The 24,140-nt window shown below is 42.9% G+C and overlaps 1 protein-coding gene across 1 annotated transcript; it reads right to left on the bottom strand.

The window, feature by feature from the left end:
- Nucleotides 1-11,336: 11,336 nt before the first annotated feature.
- Nucleotides 11,337-19,329, bottom strand: Snrpb (small nuclear ribonucleoprotein polypeptides B and B1). The gene is made up of 7 exons (XM_042694731.1): nt 19,197-19,329; nt 16,764-16,915; nt 15,045-15,156; nt 13,691-13,843; nt 12,934-13,072; nt 12,263-12,388; nt 11,337-11,476 (listed from the first exon to the last, which is right to left on the bottom strand). Exons 1-7 carry the CDS (start codon nt 19,197-19,199, stop codon nt 11,451-11,453), a joined length of 711 nt encoding a protein of 236 aa, XP_042550665.1. The 5' UTR covers nt 19,200-19,329; the 3' UTR covers nt 11,337-11,450.
- Nucleotides 19,330-24,140: the final 4,811 nt, after the last annotated feature.

The following is a 24,140-nucleotide window of genomic DNA, read 5'->3' as shown; positions in this document are numbered from 1 at the left end:
TTCCCTACAGAAGCTGATGCCAGAGAAATCGCCCAGGCTTTGAGCCAGGCACTGGAGAAGGGGGCAGGCTGCAGAAGCCAGCAGAGAGGACCCCTCAGAACCAGCAAAGAATGCCTCTCTTCCAGCAATGTATCTCTGGCACCCTCTACTGACAAACCTAAATATCATACAAAAATTGAGATACAATAAGCTGCTACCTGCTGCTCCCACCCTCTTGATGTTCTGGGGGGGGGGGGGGGGGGAACAACTCTCAATCTGGTGCCCTTTGCAGTTGCTGTGCCCTCAATCAGAAATTTTCTTGTTCCCAATCATATCCCTCCCTAACTGCTCTCAGCAGAGCTATAATCTTGGAACTCTCAGGTTTTCTCCCTGATTTCTTTTATCCACAGCAGAGATTTCTTTTCTATACTATCCTTCTCATGTTATTGTTTGTTGCCTGTCTTTCCTTTCTACAGAGGACTCTCTTATTCACTCTTTTGTATACACCAAGGAAGGGAAGGGACATGGGGGTGGGGAATGGGCGGGGCAGGCCAAGGCCTAACCTGTGTCAGTTAGCCTTCCTTGGCACAGCAGAGGAGACACAGTTACACTGAGCATGCCCCCAACACAAAGCATTCTGGAAACTGGTGTGTTCTTTCCTTGATGCCAGAATAAATACTGTCCAGGGCTAGGTGGGAGACTATCTCATGTATAGAGTAGCCAAACCCTGAGCTACACATCTCATTACCTCAAAGAACAGAGTATAGTAAGATTCAAAGGAAAGGCCTTGTCACAAACGTAGACCCAACACCAATGATGACAAGGATTTATTAACCCTCCCTACACTAGGCACATTACCTCAGTACAGATTTAAGTTTACATGAGGTAAGGTACTTTTGTGCTTTAATATAAAGTCTGACTCCATTTTTTCATAGGTGACTGCTCACAGCCCTCAAGCACCCAACCCCCACTACGTACACATGTCTCATTCTCTTGACCCAGGTCAGAGAAAACCCAGTAGAAGCCTGTGGACTGCCTTCTCCAGATCCAGGCAAGCCGTGGCCCTCCTGTGAGACCCTTATATTGGGTACCCCTAGGACAAATACAAGAGTGCATTAAAGTTCCTTTTCCAGCTGGGAATGTGGTTCAGTGGTAGAGGGTTTGCCTAGCATGCAGGAAGCCCTGGGTTTGAATCCTCAGGACCACAAACACAGAAAAAGCTGGAATTGGTGCTGTGGCTCAAGTGGTAGAGTGCTAGCCTTGAGCAAAAGAAGCTCAGGGACAGTCCCCAGGCTCTGAGTTCAAGCTCCAGGACTAGCAATTAAGAACAAAAAAAGAAAGAGAGAAAGAAAGAAAGAACAAGAGAAAGAAAGAGAGAGAGAGAGAGGGAGGAGGGAGAGAGGGAGGAGGTAAGGAAGGAAGGAAGGAAGGAAGGAAGGAAGGAAGGAAGGAAGGAAGGAAGGAAGGAAGTTCCTTTTCCTTCATTCACATTATGTGCTGAGTATACAGATCAGTAGGAAGATACTATACTGTCACATCACACTTGATATACTGTTAACTTTTATTTCTTCTTTATAATGCTAGGGATTGAACCCAGGGTCTAGTAGGCAAGCACTTCACCACTAAGCTGCACTCCATTTTAAATGTAATGCCCCTTTTCCTCAATAACTCTTACTTCTACATGCATACATGCTTACATGTACCCATACCTGAAATGGGACAAAGGTCCTTCACATCCTTCTTTGTTTAAATAAAGTGCATTTTATTTCTATATAAACTGAAACAATATAAAAAGTAAGGAAAAAACAGTCCCAATAGCCATGCATAAGACAGCCCATGCATTTTGTTGTTCAACTTTCCCCTGATAGAGCATTTCTGCCCCCTGGTGGATTTTTGCCTTCATTATTTCACCCTTTTTTCTTTAATGTACAGTTTTAAAATTTGGTAATGTGCTGGGCACTGGTATCTCACACCTGTAATCCTAGCTGCTCAGGAGGCTGAGATCTGAGGATTGCTGTTCAAAGCCATCCCAGGCAGGAAAGTCCATGAGAGTCTTATCTCCAATAAACTACCAGAAAACCAGAAGTGGCACTGTGGCTCAAGTAGTAGAACGCTAGCCTTGAGCTGAAATGCCCAAGCCCAGAGTTCTAACCCCATGACTGACAAAAAACAAAACAAACTTGGTAACACACTTACACTATCAATATTTAAAAGGTTCTAAACATAGTCTAAAACTCTTCCTTTTGTTTCTGTTCCCTTCAAACCAGATTTCTTTCTCCATGAGCAAGCAAATAGGGCAAATCCGTATACAACCTCGCAAAGATACTCACTGCACATGTCTACATTTAGTGACCATTATTTTCTTTCAGCTCCTGCCTGTAAGTCATGAATACTGCTCCTTAAAACTTAGAAAAATCCAGCCTGGCACAGTGACTCATACCTATAATCCTAGCTACTCAGGATTCTCAGACCTGAGAACTTTAGTTCAAAGCCAGTCTGGGCAGGAAATGCTGAGACTCTTATTTCCACTAAACTACCAAAAAAGCCAGAAATGGAGCTAGCTGTGGCTCAAGTGGTAGAGCACCAGCCTTGAGCAAAAGAAGCTCAGAAGCCAGGCATCAGTGACTCATACTTGTAATCCTAGCTACTCAGGAGGCTGCAATCTGAGGATCTCGGTTCAAAGCCAGCCCGGGCAAGAAAGTCCATTAGACTCTTATCTCCAATAAACCACTCAGAAAACCAGAAGTGGTGCTGTAGCTCAAGTGGAAGACCCACTAGCCTTGAGCTGAAGAGCTGAGGGATAGCACCCAGGCCGAGTTCAGACCCCACAGGGTAAAAAAAAAAAAGAAGCAGCAGCTCAGGAACAGTGCTCAGGCCCATAGTTCAAGCTCTAGGATCAACACACACACACACACACACACACACACACACACACACACACACACACACGCATACAATCTCAGAAAAAAAAATATTTCCATACAAGCTAATAAATTGCTGTTTGATTTGTACTCAAGAAAACTCAGAAATGAATTCCCCAGATGGAGGAATGACCAAGTTATGGAGAACGTATGTCCATTACAAGATATTTTTAAAAGATAATGCCAAGGGCTGGACGCGTGGCTTAGTGGTAGAGTTCTTGCCTAGCATGCATTAGGCAGTGCATTCAATTCCTTGGTGCCACATAAACAAACAAAAAAATATATAATACTCAAAAGAGGAAACAGATTTTTAAAAATTATAGCTTGTTACATCTCATAAAAACACAGTATGGCAATGATGTACCCATTTTCAGCTGCAGGACTAGAAAATGTACTTTTTCCTGATAATTACCAATTCTGAGAAGCATTTTGTGAAAAAAAAGTAAGTTGTGTCTGATTTGTAATAGGGAAAATTAGCTCAAGCTTTTAAGTTAATTAACTTTAATCAACTTTCTTGTTAATCAAAATGTTTACATCCTTTGACTCACAAATTCCATTTTAACTACCTGAATATATGATAATACTTAGCCAAAAAATATGGTCATCACATTACTAGTGAAAAAATCTAAGCTAATGTCCATAGAGAATTGGTCAAGTAAATACTCGTATGTTCAATTGATGAGATACTGAAGTCATTATCTTTGTAAAGCTTTGTAGATATGTTTGATATCAAAAGAAATATGATTACAACCCCAAAAGGCAGATATTTGGGAGTGTTGAGGCTCCTTTTTCCTTAGGTATGAGTGATTACTTTCAACCGTTTTTTGTAGTTTTTGTTTTGTTTTGTTTTTGTGCAGCTCATGGGGCTTGTCTGGGCCTGGGCATGGTCCCTGAGCTTAATTTTTCACTCAAGGCCAATGCTCCACCACACGAGCCACAGCTCCACCTCCAGCTTTTTGCTGGTTAATTGAAGATAAGAGTCTCACATAATTGTCTGCCCAGGCTAGCTTTAAACTGTGATCCTGGGATCTCAGCCTCCCAAGTTGCTAGGATTACAGGCATGAGCTACTGGTACCAGCTCAACATTCTTTAATGAGCATGTATATATAATACAAAAAATTTTAATAAAAAAGAAAGTTTCTTCTTAGAATTAGTCACTGTGTTAATATTACTTTGCCTATTAAATGTGCATTAAATCACATCACTTTACTTGACAGTAAAGTGATTTGGTTAGAAGACTAAGTGTATTATATTTTCTTTCAAATTTGGGCACTCAATTTGTAATTGGTAGTTTATTTTAATTGCTATTTTAATAATAAAAATTGAATCTAAAAGGTTATGGATAAAGCTCACAGTATTAGTAAAGTTAAGCCCTATAGAGGCTAAGAAGGTAGCTCAGTGGTAGAGTGCTTGCCTTGCATGCATGAGGCCCTGGGTTCAATTCCTCAGCACTACATAAGCAGAAAAGGCTGGAAGTGGCACTGTGACTCAAGTGGTAGAACACTACCACTTGACAAGCTGACAAGCTGAGGAAAATGCCCTGGCCCAGAATTCAGGTCCCACAGCCAAAAAGAAAAAAGAAAAACAAAAAAACCACACAACTTTTCAACTCTTAGATAATTCTATCCAAGAGACAGCAGATATTTCCAAAGATTCAGTACTTTTCCTCTTAAAGAATTGGCCATGGGCTGAGAAGGTGGCTCAGTGGTAGAGCACTTGCCTTGCATGCATGAGGCCCTGGGTTCCATTCCTCAGCACCACATAAGCAGAAAAAAAAAAAAAAAAGCCTGAAGTGGTGCTATGGCTCAAGTAGTAGCATGCTAACCTTGAGCTGAATTGCTGAGGGACAGCCTTTTAGTACAAATGAGATTTCCTGCAGAGGCCTGTGTTATCTTAGCTGTAACTGGAAACACTGAGTTTGACTCAATACTATAACAGAGCCACATCCTCTGCTAACTACTAAAAGGGGTGGTCTTTCCAAGAGAAAATATAAGAGGTGCTATCAGAAAAGAGAAAAAAATGGTTTCTTGAACCTCCAACCTCCCAGGTTGTTGGTTTTTGTTTTTGTTTTTTTCCAGACCTGGGCTTGAATTTAGGGCTTGAGTACTGTCCCTGAGCTTCTTTTGCTGAAGGCTAGTGCTCTACCACAGATCCACTTCTGGCTTTTTCTGTGACTAATTGGAGATAAGAGTTGCTCATTCTTTCCTGCCCAGGCTGGCTTCAAACTATTATCTTAAGATCTCAGCCTTCTGAGTAGCTAGGATTACAGGGATGAACCACAGCATCTGGCATAATTTTATCTTTTTTTTTCCTTTGTTGGTCATGGGGCTTGAATTCAGGGCCTGCACACTGTCCCTGAGCTTTTTCACTCAAGGCTAGCTCTACCACTTTGAGTCACAGTGCCATTTCCTTACCAGGTTTTTGTTTTAGTTTTTCTTTGTTGCCCATGGGGTTTGAACTCTGGGTCTGGGCACTGTCCCTGGGCAATTCAGCTCAAGGCTAGCACTCTACCACTTGAGCCACAGCACCACTTCTAGTTTTCTGGTGGTTAATTGGAGATAAGAGTCTCATAGGCTTTCCTGCCCAGGCTGGCTTTGAACCATAATTCTCAAATCTCAGCCCCCTAGGATTACAGGTGTAAGCTACCAGCACCCGGCTCCCACTTGGTTTTAAAGCACTCGTTTCTGTCTATTCTGGAGTGCCTCATTTTCATCTTACAAAGAGACCAGTTAAACTATGGGGCAGCCACTGACAGTCAGACCCCCACCTCAGGGGATAGTGTTGTGGATTCAAAGGCCATCCTTGGCTAACAAGCGGCCAAATGTCCCAAAGCCAGGCTCAAACACTAAATGTCCTCATCCGATTCCAAACCCTTACCCAACACTAAACCCAGCCATCCTAGCCTCTAATATATGATGACTGCTTGGAACTCAAAGTCTAGGTACACTCAAGCATAAAGGACCTTCAGGGTGAACACCTGCCAAGCTCTAAAAAGTATGATATGTTGATAGGAGCAATTCTATCAATGGTGCTCAATGACAGGCTGGTTATAGCATCTCTGACTATGAGATTATTGATGCCAAAGGCCCCCCTTCCAACACACCCAAAAAGCTGACTGGGGCACTTACTTAATAAGAGGGGAGATTATATATACAGATTCCAGTTGTGACTTCTCAGCGATCCACGATACAAATGGAAAGAGTCATCTTCATAATGCTATCAGTGAGGAAATTTTATGGACTAAAGTTCCATAGACTATTTCAGGGAGCAAATGACCCTGCGAAAGTGGCAGTTGTAGCCTGCAGGGGGCATCAGAGGGGAGACTCAGAAATAAGAAAAGGAAACTGTGGAGCTAAACGTAAAAGCTTTGTGCAGAGAAATTCAACAGCTGCCTTTGATCCTCTCCAGGCCTCGACAAATTTGTTCCCTCCTACTGGGAGGAAGACAAGAAGAAGCAAAAAGGGCAGGCTTTCAAATGTCTCCTCTCAGCAGGGTTGGCAACTGACAAGCAAGGAAAAGTCTGTTGCTAGAAAAGGTGACCTGCCTGATTATTACATTTGCCCATAGTTCAACTCATTATGGAAAAGAAACTCTGTACAACGAGCTTCCGAGTAATTAAAGCTCTAGATTTAAAGGAGATCATAGTTAAACTAACAGAACAGTGTGTTATACTGCCAGAAAAATAACATTGCAATGAAGCCACCTGTGCCTCATGAAAAAGAACAATACAAACCAGAGACATGAGAGGGGACTGACCAATAGATTTTACAATCACGCCAACAGCCCCAAGGGCAATTTATTATCTCTCAATTCTTGCAGATATTTTTACTAGGTGGATGAAAGCCTTCCCTTACAAAAAGAGCAGAAATTATTCAATGATTTTTAGAAGGGGTGATCTCCAAGTTTGGGTTACATGGATCTATCTAGTAACAAAGGACCCACTGGTATTTCAAAGATAATGGGAAATTTTTCCACATACTAGGAATACAATACAGGTGTTACATGTGACATGGAAACCCTGACAAAACTGAATGAGTAAATCATATACTTAATCCATCACACACTTGACCAAACTGTGTGAAAGCTCAAAGTTTGGTTAATACTTGTACCTATGGTTCTGAGCCACATCAGAGCTGCCTCCAAGGAGAAACTCAAGCTTAACATCTTTATTTTTGTTTATAAGAAGTGGCGCTGTAGCTCAAGTGGTAGAGCGCTCGCCTTGAGCTGAAGAGCTGAGGGACAGCGCCCAGGCCCAGAGTTCAAGCCCCATGACCGACCAAAAAAAAAAAAAAAAAAAATCTTTTTGTTTATTTAGCCCATACTGGGGATTGAACTCAAGGGCCTTGAACTTGGTAGGCAGGAATTTTATCACCTAAATCATACCTACAGCCCTTTACGGGGCGGGGGGGGGGGGGGGGGGGGGCGGTGTGTGTTTAGTTTTTCCCCCCTTAGAAATCCTCCTCCTTGGAAGTGGTGCTATGGCTCAAGTGGTAGAGCGCTTGCCTTGAGCTGAAGATCTGAGGGACAGCACCCAGGCCCAGAGTTCAAGCCCCATGACCTGTAAAAAAAAAAAAAAAAAAAGAAATCCTCCTCCTTCTGCTTCCTGAGTAGCTAGTATTACAAGCATGTACCTTCCATCTTTTTACATGAGTAATTTTGTTGTTTATTTACTTTATTGTTATTATAAAGGTGATACACAATTACAATTATGAGATTACAATTACGAGTCAGGTAACAAGTACATTTCCTTAGTACAGTGTCTTCCATTCCCTCACTCTCTCCCAGTCTCTCCCAATGCACTCTATCTGTGCGTCCCAGTCTTACTGTAGATAACAAGCATGCACCACTGCACCCAGCCATTGCCTGGAGATGAAGTCTTTCTTTTTCCCCACCAGGTCTGGGGATTGAATTCAGGGCCTGGGTGCTGTCCTTTGTGCTCAAGGCTAACGCTCTACCACTTGAGTCACAGTGCCACTTCTGACTTTTTCTGAGTTTATTGGAGATAAGAGTCTCATGGACTTTTCTGCCAGGGCTGGCTTTGCCAATTTTCTTTTTGCCTGAGATGGCCTTACACTGCCATCCCCCAGTCTCTACCTCCAAACTGGCTAGGATTAGTCTTGAGTCACTGCACCCAGCAAGCTCAGCACCTTTAAAATGTTGCATTGAAGGTCCTCTACAGGAGGGAACTAGCTCTAAAATACATCCTAGAAATTGAACTGGCAATAAATATCTAAGGTAGATTATGTTGCCCCTTACTAGGCAAGGAACCTAAAATTTCCCTCTATGAAGGTAAAGACTTCAACCCCTGTGTACCAAGTATTAGACACATTTGAAATCTGAAAGTCCAGATCTTCTCAACCTAACTCCATCTGGACAGGACCTTATTTAATATTACTAATTCTCTCCTTAGAATCATTATACTAAAATTAATATACTAAAGACTCAAATATATACTAAGGACTCAAATAATACTATACTAAATACTAGTAATAATAATAAGGCCTGCAAATGCATCAATGAGCTGGGACCAGGACTCAAACTAAAGCTAATCAGTAGGTAGAGCCAAGCAGTAAATAACTCATTTTACCCTTCTCTCCTAATTGGTCTGCTTGTGCAATTTCTAATCTTCTGAATGCTTCTCCTTTGTGTCTTAACTAAAGGCTTAAAATTACATTTGAGGCAACTGTAAAAAAGGACACAACAGTAAGCATTCCTTCCTATGTTTTTAGTTGGCCTGTTTGCCTGTTACTTAACAGTATTTTAACCTGCTTCCTTGGGACATTAAGTCTGTATTTTCTGGGTTATATAAATTAAGAACATCTAATTTACTGACTTTACTCATGTCAGAATTAGATGTACCTCGAAACATTTGAGAGCAAAACAATTATGGGAAGAATTCCAAAAATGGCATCAGACAATGTCTCTGGTGATCCTAAGACTTCCCTTGCTTTAGCATCAACAGTTTCATTCCTCTCACTAGGAAAAGAGCACCCATCAGCCAGAAGTAGTTACAAAATGACTTCCCACTCTGAGCCCCTCTAAAATGAGAAATGTCTCTAGGGAACTTATTACCCACTAAGCAAGGTAGTCACTTTTAGGAATGAACTTCTATTAATGCAACTTCAAAGTTCCTTTATTTTTAGCTAAAATTTTATGATATATGCTGAGAATGGCCATGGGCATTCATCTACCATTTTAACCCTTTGAACATGTGTTGTATCCATGACCCTGATTTTAAGTATGAACAAAAATGTGCCTGCTATCTTAAATTATAACCTCAAGATGGATATGCACAAGAATGTGTCCACCCCTAAAGTGCTTTCCTATAAATATGCACAGGTTCTCTAAATAAAGCTTCTGCCTCCTTTGGTTTAGGGAATTGCTCTGGAACCTACTCCCATGCTCTCCTTACCTGCTGCATGGAATAAATCTGTTTTATGCATTGGCTGTTTTGGCTTTGTACTCACCAAGATGTGAACTCATTGCATTGTTACAATCTATTGATAGACCAGTTTTACCTTTTGACTGTTATGTTGCTGAAACCTAAGTTCTACATAAACCTATTTTCATCCTCTTGGGGACTGAGAATTTTCTCTATATTCACATACCTGACACCAATTCTAGAGAGCGCCACACCCACCATTCCTACTCTCCAGTCACAACACAGAATACTTCTGTGACAAGATGGGGGGAGAGGGGAGGGTCTCACTTACAATCAATTGTCCACTAGGCACCAGCTTTCCTAGGTCATGTCAGATCCCACAGAAGAGCTCAGGCTTGTCCTTGGGTACAAGCTGCTAAGCTTCAAGTGTGACCTGACTCAGGAACCAGCCATAAACTTAAGGGTGGAAAGGACTACTGTCTCACCTCTCGTTAGTAATTTCTAGGATGGCTCAGAACTCAGAGGAACACTTAGATTAAGGATATTATAAAATATGAAGAGGTTGTTAAGGTAGTATGAAGGGACTCAGCTTTCCTGCCATCTCCAGGCATAAGCACTCTCCGTGTGTTCAGCAAGCTGGAAGCTCACATCTCACTGTACAAGTTTTCAAGAGCCTGGTCTGCAACCATCCACCCTCTTCTGGTGACTGTTCACACTATACGGCTACCTAAGCACCCATCCTGTCACTTCATTAATATCAACTTGGGTGTTACTAAGGCGATTATGACTATTGCACAGGAAATTCTAAAGGTTTGGGAGCTTGGCAACAGGCACCAGGGACAAAGACCAAATAATCCTACATACCAGATTTATACAGAGCAGTTGGACCATATGGCAATGCTGCAGCGCTGAGTAACTGCCGAGTCTGTTTCCCCTTGCTGCTGCATCTTCCAGCCCCACCTGCATGGCACCAGGGCTCCTTTTTGGCTTTTTCACTAGTCATCCTAGTAGGTGTACAGTAGCAGCATCTTGCATATTTTGATTTGCGTTTCTTTGGGAGGAACCAAGAACTTGAATGACTTTACAGGTGCTTGTTGGCCATTTATCCTCTTTGAGGAACTATGTACTAAATTACTTGGCTCATTTTTAAAACCGTTTTCTTTTATTGCTCGAGTTCTTTGTAAAAATCTATGGCTCTTTTCTTCTTAGTATGGTATGTTCCATTGACTGATATTAAAAAAAAAAAAACCCTTACATTCCTAAGGAAACCATAACACTCCTACAGTACTCCTCTTGTCTTTCCTCTTCATTATTAGCATGTCCATTCCTTTGAGACAAGGCTGGGCTCAAACTCCGTATCTTCCTGAGTCAGCTTCCAAAGTGCTGGGATTACAGGTATTCACTACTATGCCCAGCTTCTCATTGCTTTTAGAAGTAGTGTTCACCTCTTATTTTCAAACCCTTGAAATTCAATATACTAAGTACTACTTGAATACTGCTCAGTGACCAGATATCAGCTGAACAAATTGGGTAGAAGAAATCAGTGATCCTTCCATTCAAATTCTATTTTTATTAGATTGTATGCATATAACAAATATACTGGTCAAGGAGCTATCCAGATGTCTTTCCAAGGTATTTAACACCTTGCTTTGATAAGCAAAACTGTGTCACTGAAGTTCAATCCTTTTATTTTCAAAGTACATGTTACATCATTTTAGATGTAATTATACACAGTAGCAGTTTAGAACTAACTTACCCTAGGTGATTCTTTCTGACTCTATTAAATATTCAATATACCAGGCTGGGAAGATGGCTCAGTGGCAGAGCACTTGCCTTGCATGCCTGAGGCCCTGGGTTCAATTCCTCAGTGCCACATAAGCAAAAAGAAAAAAGCCGGAAGTGGCGCTGTGGCTCAAGTGGTAGGGCGCTAGCCTTGAGCTGAAGAGCTGAGGACAGCGCCCAGGCCCAGAGTTCAGGCCCCACGACCGGACCCAAAAAAAAAAAAAAAATTCAATATACCAAAGACTTGTCTAAAAATAAATGCATACATCAGGTGCATTTACATTCTCTTAAGAGTTTATTATAAACCAGTTTCAGAAGCCACAGAAATAAAAGGACTATGTACAGCCTTTCGGAAAACACGCAGGGAGTTGAGGGCTGAGATGAGTCTAGCGCATTCCCGGGGGAGGGGGCCCTGAAAGGGAAACCAGACAATCCAATGAGACTACACAAACAACTGCGTAATAAACAACAGGTCTATGGCAACATGGCTTTGGGGAATGGGTCCCATGCCTCTGTGGAGCTACTTCTGTAACTATGGCCCAAAGTAAGAGAAGTTTCATCAGTGCCTGATCTGGAACTCAAATCCCCAGTTATACCCCTCTACATTTACCTAGCAACCAGAAAGAAAAACACTTTGTATGTGGCTGACTTAGAATGTCTCTAGGGTTGCCTGGCCTTCTAAGAAGGCCTGGAAAATCCAAACTAGAAACACAGGGACTCTCTAGTTTGGTTTTTTGAGTTATCTTAAGAGTTACTATGCTTTCATTGAAAGAACACAAGGCTGGGAATCAGGATGCTAAGTATTTTCTGGATCTATTTTCTTACCCATGTGGAGTCAAACTGGAATTAAGCAAGAATGCATAATAATTAGTATCACAAACCCCAGAGACCCTCTTAATTACCAGACACTATCAAATTGGAGGACATTAACAATATCCTAATCTCTGTTGGGATCTTCAGAATGAATTATTTCAATGTCCCAAGGACTCTAAGATGCTGAGAAGTACCTTGGTTATTTAGTCTGTTTTTAAGAGATTAGCATTAAAATGCTAATGTCCTTTCTAGACTAAGTTATCCTCCAAATACTCATAAGCTGAAGGCATGAAAGACCAGATATAAGTCTAAATCCAATTTCCTTCTACTTTCCATCTGCCTAGGCTCATGAAGGAAGCCAGTCAGTGCTGCTTGGGGCACTTACCTCTCATCCCTGGGGGAGGGGGCCGCATCCCTGGAGGGGGCATGCCCATTGGAGTCCCTCGGCCAGGCGGAATCCCCATTGGAGGACCCATAGGAGGCCTCATGCCAGGAGGTGGGCCCATCATGCCTAAAAGAGAAAAGCCCAGGTAACATGCCTCAAATGCCCGTCTTAAAAAGTATCAGGACAGGTGGACCCATTGCAACAAGGAGATGTACAAGTCATTATGTCAAAAAATGAACTTTACAACTTTGGTGGGGGGTGGAGGGGAGTATGGGAAGGGATGGGAAGGGGAAACAAAGAGTAGGCAACAATGCTTGATAAGAAATGTACTCGTTATCTTGCCCATGTAACTGTAACTCCTCTGTACTGTATTTCCACACAAAAAAAATATCAGGAAACATACAAAGCTGTCTACTGATTGAGATATACCTTTCTACCCTCTCAGCCTCTGCTATAGGAAACATACAAAGGAGGCACTTGAGCCGAAAAGCTAGTGCTCCCCATGGCTTTTGTCAAACTACTTCCAAAGTCAGTCAGCCAGGCTGGATTTCAGAGTAATCCTGCTTAATTATATAAACTCATCACCCGTTTCAGTCAAGGATCTATCTCATCATGAATCCAGCTAAGGCACTTCCTATCAGTTAGCACTGGTTTCTTTATGGGCTTCTCACCTGGAGGAGGTGCCCCTCTGCCCATAGGTGGAGGAGGACCCGCACGGCCAGGTGGGTACTGGGTTGGAGCCCCTGCAATACTGGCTGTGGCAGCAGCTGCAGCAGCTGCAACAGTACCTCTTCCTTGGGGGGTCATAACCTAAGAGAAGTCGGAGTTAAGCAGAATATTAGTTAGTTCAGCTTCTCATTCTCCTCCCCAACTCAGTTAAGAAATACCAGACACAAATCCCATGAAATAATCACTCAAATACCCAACTTCCACCCATCTTCTAGGCCAGAGTCTAAGGGTGACGTATAAGACTTACAAGTAAGACTGATAATAGGTTCTAAAGGTTTTTTTTTGTTTTTTTGGGTCCATTTGTGGGGCCTGAACTCTGGGCCTGGGTGCTGTCCCTCAGCTCTTCAGCTCAAGTCTAGCGCTCTACCACTTGAGCCACAACGCCACTTCCGGCTTTTTTCTTTTTGCTTATGTGGTGCTGAGGAATCGAACCCAGGGCCTCAGGCATGCAAGGAAAGCGAGTGCTCTACCACTGAGCCACCTTCCCAGCTCTAGGTTCTAAAGTTTTATGTTATCATGGAAACATTCTGCTCAAATTCAATTCAAATTCAAAATAATTTTTGTGCTCTCCTCACTTTAAAGAAACACTGACAGTCTGACAATCATGGACTGGTAATTCCACTATTCCCCAAGGGCAGACCCTCCCTTTATCTTTTGTTTTATCCACCAGAGAATGGTATCCTTTCCCCTATGTATCACCTGTTGGGATGGCCCACCAACCCCACGGACTGGTCCAGCAAGTCCTGCAGGGGCCTGGGGCATGGGAACACCAGCTGGAATTCCTCTGCCAGCAGCCCTGCCAATTCCTGGGCCGCCCGCAGCTCCAGCAAGTGGCACTCGGGCAATTCCAGTCTGAAAAATAAAGAAAACTGTCAATGGCCTAGAGAATCAGAGTACTGTTGAAAGCCCCTCAGATTCATAAGGCATTAAAACTGCTTGTAAACACTACCTGCCCACATGTGCTAACACCATTCTTCTGAAGAAGACTACATTTCTGTCACCCTGAAGCAAACTAGAACTTCAATCTAGAGAAACATGCCACAACTCAACCACCTACAGGTACTCCTATGAAAATGGATTTACTTATTCACATTGTTTGGTTTGAAAAAATGTTTCACATATGGAGCTCAGCTTGGTCACAAACTTAGAATCCTCCTGCCTCCTTCTCCCAAGAGATAGAGTTACAAGAGCATGTCACCACACATAGCTCTCCTGTGAAAACTAAACCCAGAGCAAAGACCCACGATTCCATCTGAATCAGTAAACAATATAAACTGATCTGGCAAGAAAAGGACATGAGATCTATTTTCAGCCCCAATTTTCACTGGTATACTGATACTAGGCAACTAATTCTACAATTCTGAGATTTTCCTTATCTGAAATGATGACATTATGGTAAACTGGCTATGGTCATACAGGTTTATAATAGGCTACAATAAAGTAGCCAACTTTACTGGAAGTAGGTATCAAATGTTATTGAATGCATGTTATGTGTTAATAAAGACAAAAAAGTGTGTGTATATGCATAAACCCAGGATACAATTATTCACTTGAGTAACAATGTCTTAAATGAAAAGGGGATAATAAGTTTGGTTAGATTATATCTAAAGCTTGCTCTACTTATAAGCATTTGTAATTTAGCATTAACAAACCAAGACTATCTTGGATCAAATGTCACTTTATCATCATTTACTAGCTGGCATCTTAGGAAAAGATGAGTGTAATACCTTAAGTAACTGTTACAAAGATTAAACAAAATACTGAAGTGCTCAGTGCACAGCAATCTGTAAGTGTATAAAACATACAAGCATTCTAGAGTGATAAATTTTTAGGCCACTTAGACCCTGTCATCGTATCAGGGCCATGACCCAGATGGCCTTAGGTGTGTTGCCTGCTACTCCACCACGTGTACCAACTGAGGAAGAGAGATGGTCAAAGCAAGAACTCTAGTTCTCTCTCCGTTTATGTACAGGGAATCTAACGTAGAGTCTGATTCCAGGCAGGGCCTCCTGCCTGTGGAGAATCCACCCCTGTGGATTCTGCTCAGACTCACGTCTTTAGGAGGTGGTCCTTCTACTGTCATTGAAACCAGGTTTTCCCCACGAAGCAGCACCAAACCAAGGACTCGCTTCTCTTCCCTTTCTGCTTGTTTGGAATTCTTTGGCCTAAAGAAACATTTAGAAGAAGAAAAAATGAAAGCGTTACAAAATGTATAAAGTTCAGATTCACCTGCCTAGGAGCCTCCAAAGTCTTCTTTATATTACAATCCTGACAAATGGCACATCAACTTTGTCTGAGACAGGTTCTACAGTATCCATAGGCTAAGTCTGTGACCCCTTAGCCTACCTGTTTTCTATCAAGCTAAGAGGATGCACACACCAAGAGAAGAACAAAAGAAAGCCCAAGAAAGCCCAGCCCTGCTCAGATGCTCTTCTATAGGCAACTGTAACAAGCTTTCCCTCAGTCAAGTGTTCTTCACTAGTACCTATTCAATGTCAGACAATTCCTCAAAGCAAGTGAATGGTCATCACCTCACTTCCATGTGGTATCCTTACACTACCAATTCAACCTCATAGATCTGTAATTGTCCTTTACATCAGAAATAGAAGTGATGAAGGAAAAGGTAAAAGAGCTTTCACATTCATAGAAGTTGAATTTCTACATCTGCTTGCAAGAAATTTCACATCAATTCCTCAAAAAGCACAAACCAGAAATCACCAATGAGCAACCAGAAAAAGATAAACAAAACAAAAATGTAAACTAAAGACAAAATACTGTGATTTTTAAAAACTTGTAAGATTTTATTTTTATAGTATTTTTTATTACTGTAACTGGTTTTCTGTGAGTAGACCTTCATTTCTTACTTTTAAATAGGAAAGTACTTTTTTTAAATAAGAGAAAACCCTATGGGAGATTTAATTTTTCATTGAATTTTAATCAGAACAAATAAAGACTGTCTAGAATAGTTCCACACTGATCTCCTGTCCCCTCTGTAACATTACCAGGCACTTAAGCATCTCTATGCTTTTATCCTGTACTTCTCAACCTTGAGTCACAATAGAAAATAACCCCCAAAAAGCATCAAAGGGAACTCAGAGCTAGTGACATGATATGAATACTACATGTGACACAATTGTGCATATGACCCGAAAGACACATAATCTCTTTAGACTGCAAGATGTCTTGAATATAATAGGTCAGAAAGCTTCGTTAATGAGCCAGAAGCTGAAGATTGAGATTTAAAATAAAGGAGTATGAAATAAAGTACAGAATTCTGGCAAAGCAGAAATTGCCAATTGTTTCTAAAATGTCAACAAAAATCAGTGGCCCCAAACCCACAAGGGGAGCAGAGCACTTACCCTGAAGAGGGTCAGAGGCTTCTTAAAGCAGTTTCAGACCAGGCTGCATTGTGAGAGCCCTTTAGGCTACAGCTTTACAAATAGGTAATGAGGCCAGAAAACCAAGTTCTCCCCCCTCACACACCTGTGGGGAGAACATGAGAGCCCTTTACCCCAATACCCAGGGGGACGCAAAGTAACTACAATCAAAGCCTAATAGTCCTCCTCACAACTTGCACATTGCCAAAACAAGAGAAGGTTTGCTGGACTCAGAAGATTTCTTGGCGTTCATGTTCCCACTGACATCAGTCTTCAAAAGCAGGAAAGCAAGCAGAGAGGAACCAACTACCTGCATCACCATCTGTCACTCAGCCCACCCAACCCATTCAGTTCCTTTTCCAATTCTTCCTCCCCCCAACAAGCCCTCTCCTTACTTAATCTTCCGGAACTCATCACAATCACAGAGGATCAAATTCATATGTTTGTCGAAAGCCTTGAAAGTCCCGATGAATATCCGGCCATCTTGCAGAATGCATCTCATTCTGTAGTCAATGTGCTGCAGCATCTTGCTGCTCTTGCCGACCGTCTGCAAGGATAAATCAGCAAAAGTGAGGTTCAAGTGTTCAGACACATCCAAATTTCTTTACAACCTGAATAAAAGAAGAGCTGCAAGGGCTGGGAAGGTGGCTCAGTGGTACAGCGCTTGCCTTGCATGCATGAGGCCCTGGGTTCAATTCCTCAGCACCACATAAGCAAAAAGAAAAAAGCCGGAAGTGGCACTGTGGCTCAAGCAGTAGAGCGCTAGCCTTGAGCTGAAGAGCTGAGGGACAGCGCCCAGGCCCAAAGTTCAGGCCCCACTACTGGACCCAAAAAAAAAAAAAAAAAAAAGAAGAGCTGCAAAAGGATTTGCACCCAAAAAAATTCCAATGAAGGAACAGCTTATTATTACCAGAAAGGAACTGACCAACTCTAAATTGAGGGAAATGGAATCCTCAAAGAATTTGTCTCCAAGAGCTTGCCTTCTGGGGAGAGACAAAAATCTTCTGGTGGTTTTTAAGAACATTTAACTTGCTACACTTATTTCTTACTTTGCAACTATGCTTTTACAGCTTGGCTTCTAGTGTAGCTTTACAAAAAGAGAAAAGTTATGCAGACATCATTATGTGAACTGCCATGTGCTCCTGGCATTTTCTTTCTGTCTAGAAAATCCCACCTGACATTTGATATCTTATTATCAGCTTCCCATCAGTCTGACTGGTGCAGGCCAGTCAGAGGAAGAATGGGAATAAGGAACCAGACTAACTTATCCAAATGCCTTCTCCATATGTTTGATGTTCATTTCTCTGATCCTGAGCAAGGACAACTTTCTGAACTCTTAAATCTGTGGACCCAAACTATGTCTCCAAGTTAAGACTGCCATTCTGAAGACCCAGGTACATTGTTCTGTCTTACATGGTCACTTTATTTTTATTTTTTAGATTATCATTTTGAAGGGCTTCTAATCCCCGCCCCCCCACGCTCCAGGAAAGAATAACATTTCATGTAGGTCTACAGACTGACCTACTGAGTGCTGTGTAGTCAGGCACCACGATGAGCACTGTACATCTCATTTAATCTTCTGAACTAGGCCCATTATCATTTTTTACTGATAAAACAGGCCACAAATACTGGGAGATGTGTTAAGTAACAATATGTTTCACAGGTGGAAAGCTGTGTAGTCAGCCAATTTTCCTAACTAGGTTTCCCTGCCTTTCTCCTGCTTTTTTTTTTCTTTCTCCTGCTACACAACAGCTAGAGTGACATTTCATTTTTGTTTTGAGACAATGTGTATGTAGCCCTGGCTAGCCTCAAACTCTCAACATTCCTGTCCTAGCCTCCAGGCATGGGACAACATGCTCTTACAGTGACTTTTTTTTTTTTTTTGGTGCCAGTACCAGGACCTGAACTTACTCAGGACCTCCCACTTGGCCCAGCCTGTTTGCTTGTGGTTGACGTTTTACCACTTGATCGGCTCTTCAGTCATTTTTCTAAGCCCCTGAGTTCATGCCTGTTGTTAAAAATCCTTCAAAGATAACACTTTACCAAAGATGCAAAGCCCTTAATAATCGGGTTCCTGCCAATTCCTCCCACCTCATTTTCTATTTCTCCCTTTTCCTATCAACAATTTCCAATGAGCTACCTACCCTCTTTGATCTCTAAGTTCTAGGATGTATAACAGCCCCTCCCATTTTCACCGAGAAAGTAAGGCGTTCTTATCCCGCCCCGCGCCGTTACTTCTGCCTAATGCTGAATTACTCCACTAAATGCTATTTACTATCCGTGTCCTCCACTAGAAAGTGAACTCAGGGAAGGAAGAAAATGTGGTTTTTCTGGTGCTGCCCCAGCGCCTGAGAAGTCCAAGATAAACAAGCGTAACAAGAGTTTAACTCCTCCAACCAACATTCTCATTGACCCCCTCCCCCCCTCCCTTCTTCCCAAGATTCCAGCTCCGGACAATTTCTCGGCCTCTCACCCACTTTGCTCAAGGAGCTCGTATGTGCTCCGAACCGCCCTCCCCCCCGACATGTCTTTATTCAGTCGAAGTTTACTCCGCGCCCGCAGTGTCCCGGGCATTACAGCCACCGTGCGTGTGGAGAGGCCCACGGCAGCGGTGCCACCTCCGCCACCACCGAGAGGCCCCGGCCTCCAATCCCCAGTTCCGGATTCCCTTCTTCCCGCTCCCGGCCCGGCCCGGGCCCACAGGCGAAGCCCCGCGGCCGGGGCCTTCACAAAGAAGCGCCAGCCCTCGGCTTCCGAACCCACCAGCCGCGGCCTCGACACCACAACACATTCGGGAGCCCAAACGCCGCTACCCAGCGTCTTCTCACCATGGTGGCGGCCCTGATGGATCGGATTCGCGCCGGATTCGCCTCCTCCGAGGCCTAGCTGCCCGCCACTAACCCAGTTCCCGCCGCTGCTAACGGAAATGCACCCAGCAAATTGCGGCCGGGTATGAAGCCACTTCCGGTCCCTGCCCTCGCTCTTTTTGTTCCGGCCCCTGGGGCGGAGTTATTGGCAGGGCGGAGACCCGGCTAGAGGGCGGGGCCCAGGGCAGTGTTAGCCTGGAGCTTTGAAGAATTTTAAGATCCTGAGATTCACACCTTCCTGTTTTCTGGTTTTTCTCTCCTTCCTGTGCTCACCATCTCTGGACCTTTACCTCCTACCCGGGCTCTTCCCACTACACCCACAATTCTTGATTTTTACTAACCGGTTGCAGGAGCTCCTGCCCCAGCATTTACTGGAATCCTAGCCCCAGGTATGTGTACAAATTGAAGTCCTCACCTCCATCAAGATTGAAGCTGAAATAACATTGGCACCGAGAGAATTCCCTTCACCATCCTCTTTTTAAATTCCCACCTTCCTCTCTGCCTCACACCCACCTCTGCTTATGTTTCTCCTTATTGTTGATTGCTGTCTTACTCGCTGTACAACAGTGAGATATTATCCCAGGGGGATCTATTCCAAGATTCCCAGTGTCTTCTTGAAACTGCGGATAGTACCAAGTCCTGGATATGTCATATTTTTCCTACATGTACATACCTGTGATAAACTTTCTCCTTTTCACTAGGGAATACTCTATGTCAATTTTGAGTTGGTATTATCCACTCTTGCACTCCAGGGCCATTTTTAAATAAAATAAGTCTACTTGAACACAGCCCTGACGGTCTGATAACCCATAGAGTGGCTAAGTGACTAATAGGAGAGTAGTATATACAGCATGGATATTCTGAACAAAGGGTCGGTCAGTTCATGTCCTAGGCAGGGCAAAGCAGGAAGGCATAGTATTTCATAATGCATCTCTAAATGGTGTGCAATTTAAAACTTAGAAATTGCCAGCCATGATATTTCACTCCTATAAGCCCAGCACCTGGAAAGCTAAGCAAGGAATATCATAATGAGATTCTGTCTCAGAGAAAACAAAACAAAAGGTATGAATTACTTCTTGCTGGAATGTAAAGTCCATATGGAAATGAACCTTCTTTGTATATAGTTATATTGTTTAGTACTATAATACCTTAGACATTGCTTAGGACAAAGGGCTCACTAAGTATTTGGTGAATGAATTAATAAGTCAATCTCATTATGTCTCATAATTTCTAATTGTTATCTATGTACCTAGGACCTTCTAATTTATTCCTCTCACCATAGTCTTTTTAGTGTGTGCATGTGTGTGTGTGTGTGTGTGTGTGCGCGCGCGCTATTAGTGGAGCTTAAACTCAGGGCCCTTAGTTTTTTCACTCAAGGCTGGCACCCTGCCACCTGAGCCTCACCTCTACTTCCAGTTTTTTTCTGATTAACTAGAAATAAGAGTCTTTTGGATTTTCCTGTCTAATCTGGCTTCAACCTATGATCCTCAAATCTCAGCCTCCTAAACAGCTAGGATTACAGGCATGAGCCACCAACACCCTAGTCTTTCCTAACTCTTGGTCTTTGACATCTAGCCATCTATTTGGCATAGCTGTCTAAATGGGTACAGTAAATTTAACATGTTACAAAGAAAATATTTATCCTATTCACTCTTTCCTCCCACCTCATCTCAGAGCTTCTCATTTTCACACTGCTAAGGAGTATATTCTCTTGTCCTGTTTCTGAAGTCTGTAGGTGACAACATGGAGATCCAGAGAGGTAAACAAGCCCATCCAGCGTGACAGGCAGACTGGGAATGTGCAGAGCTCCATTTGGCTCCTCAGCTGTTCCTATGCCCCCAAGTGTTACCCAGCCACCAACCCTATCATCCATGCATATATTACTTTAAATTTTTTCCAGGCCTAATAGCCATTTTTTTAATCTGGCAAACTCCAACTGAGTAAATGAATTTGCTAGAGCCTAGACAGCCCCTCTCTAGTGAGCAGATATTGACCTCAACCAATGTCAGAATGAGGGTGTGTGGGATGGTAAAAATTCTGAGCAATCTGGTTCTTTGGGAAAAGTAGGAGAGTATATAGTTGAAGAGTAGCCGTTTAGTTGGAAAAGCAATGGAGAGGTTTAAAAAAAGTTGTCCTGAAACAGTTATTAGAATCATAAAGTGGGCATGTCATTAGCAAAACTGGAGCCTAGGGCTGGATGCTGAGGGGACATTGATACTGGAGCTGTGTCTAGGGAACTTTGGACACATTATCATTGATTGTAGGAGTGGTTACAAAGCCCAGCACACTGACCCACGACTGCAGAACACTTTGAGACTAGAAGGACCTAAGCCTGGAATCCAGAATGTCCCCAGAATCTGGAAGGCTGCAGATGGACATAGCAAAAGAGTTCCTGGAACGGGAGCTGTAAACAGACCATTGAGGAACCAGATAGAGAAGGATTCACAGAGACCTGAACAGAGACAAGACAGAAGGAAGGACATTCAAGATGCCGAGCTTTCCTAGAAGCCAACAGGCAATCCATGACAAGAAAAGACAGCCTAGCTCCAGAGATCTGCTGAGTTCTTCCCTTGTACCTGGTCTGTCTCCATTCCCACCGTCCTGTAACAGGTGAATCTGGCAACATCGGTGCCAGATTGAGCCCAGAATAAATCGAGAGTATTCCTCAAAATTCCGCCAGAGGGCCAGATCGTTCCATCTTAAAATGGGTTTCTGCCCCAACCATCATCATAAAAGTGGTGGGATGGAGAAGTACTGTAACATGCAGCGATCTTCATTCGACAAACTTGGAGTTTGCCTGGCTGTCTGCTTCCAATCCTTTCTGATTGGCTCTCACCTTTCCCCTGCCACTAACCTTTCAAGATTTACCATTTCCTCCACCCCTGCCTCTCAGATTTAAACTCCATGATTTGGACCAATCTCTGTTGCCTAGAACCTGAGTCAGGGAGAAGACAGAGCTCAGGATCATGTCCATGGAGAAGGAGCCTCTGAATATCTCTTTCCACACCCGTTTGGGCATACAGAACTCAGCTCCTGACTCCTGTGGCCCAAGGATCCATCTGTTCCATCCTCTATGGTACTGTACTCTTTAAGACTGCTGGATCCGTTATAAGGAGAGCTCTAGGTCTTCAGTCTTCTCCAAAGACAACCCTTCCAACTTATTGGAGATAGAGCCCAACCCAAAGTTCTCCATCCTACATAGTCCTCAAGCACATTCCATGGTCCATTTATGTGGTGGTGTTAGAAGTTGTGCTGCCAATTGGGCTTCTCACTTTAATCATATCACACTTCAATTCCTCTGTTTATATAACTTTTGCTAGAATGTAAGCTTTTTTCTAGCTGTACTGAGATTTGAACTCAGGGCCTTGCACTTGCTAGGCAGGAGCTCTACTACTTGAGCCATGCCCCCAGCTACAATGTGAATAGAATCAAACAGGCCCACATAATAGATTTCATTATCTTTCCTGGTAATTATTCTTCCCTGCCCCTGATAATGGGCTTGACCTTGTGACTTGCCTGGAACAACAAAAGGTGAGTGAAAGGAACAGTGTCACTTGAGAACAATGCGTTTCCAAAGGAGACATTTGTTCTGCTGTAAACCTCCCCATAGTCCACCACTGTGACTCACTCATCCTACAGATGACTTATACAGAGCCATTTAAATAAAATACAAAGATGTAAGTGCCATTGATAGGAAATCTCCATCCTTTCTACTTGTTTTGCTGTGAATATAAAACCTCTACAAATGAAGTCTGCTTGTACAAAAAGAGAAAAAAGAAAAACAGCTCCAGTGGTTGAGCACTGGCCTTGAACACAAGCAGACAAGTGAGAACACAAAGCCTTGAGTTCAAGCCCCAGTACCAGCACCATAAAGAAGGAAGGGATAAGGGAGGGAAGAAGGGAGGGAGAGAGGGAGGGAGGAAGGTAGGAAGGAAGGAAGGAAGGAAGGAAGGAAGGAAGGAAGGAAGGAAGGAAGGAAGGGAGAAAAGACAGTCTGTTCATAACTCATACAGAAAAGCTCTTAGGAAAAGGGAAGCATTGTTACCAGCAGATCCCCACATTCTCCCCTCCCCTCCCCTCCCCCGCATCAGCATCACCCATTCCTCAGCTCTTTGGAATGAGTGGGAAGGGGGGGGGGGGCGGCAGTGATACAGCAGCAGCTCTCATTCTCCAGCTAGGGTGTTACCAGCTGGTAACTGGATCCTCCCCATTGTGCTGCTTTACAAGGTTCTGTGAGCGACACTGGATGTTTTGTAAGCAGATACTCATAGCTAATTATATCTATATATGCTTTTAATTGGAGGGGTAAATTAGTGAGATAGTCCTGGAAGCTTCCCTATTGACAAGGGTTTTGTGATGAAAGTGCCTCTGGAATTGGGTGCCCTGCAACCTGTGCTTGGGATCGCTCTTGGTCATTTTTTTTCTTGCTGTAATATTGGTTTTATTTTCTTCCATCACACTCCTGAAAGATTATTACAAAGCTTACTATCCTTAGTTTAAGCTGTAGCAATGTTCAGCACCCTGATGAATTATGAGAACACCCCCTCCCAGTATTATTACTTCTCAGGGCAATGTTTATTTCTGTTGAGTTGAATGCACAATCAATGTAAGTTGAATAGTAATTAGGCTTGGCGCTAGTGCCTAGCTACTCAGGAAGCTAAAATCTGAGGGTCAGTTTGTAGCTAGTCCAGGCAGGAAAGTCTGTGAGACTCTTTTCTCTAATTAACCAGTAAAAAGCCAGAAGTAAAGCTGTGGCTCAACTGATAGAGTGTCTGCCTTGAGCCAAAAAAGACAAGCAAGAATGTAAGGCTCTGAATTCAAGCCCCAGTATTCAGCAAACACAAAAGTATTAATTAGATCAAGACTTTGAAGGAAAACCAATTTTATGACAGGTTAAAAGGCATA

Source organism: Dipodomys spectabilis, unplaced genomic scaffold (assembly GCF_019054845.1).
Source record: "Dipodomys spectabilis isolate Male_0828 unplaced genomic scaffold, ASM1905484v1 ptg000175l, whole genome shotgun sequence".
NCBI classification, from domain to species: domain Eukaryota; kingdom Metazoa; phylum Chordata; class Mammalia; order Rodentia; family Heteromyidae; genus Dipodomys; species Dipodomys spectabilis.
This window is presented reverse-complemented; position numbering and strand designations above follow the sequence as displayed.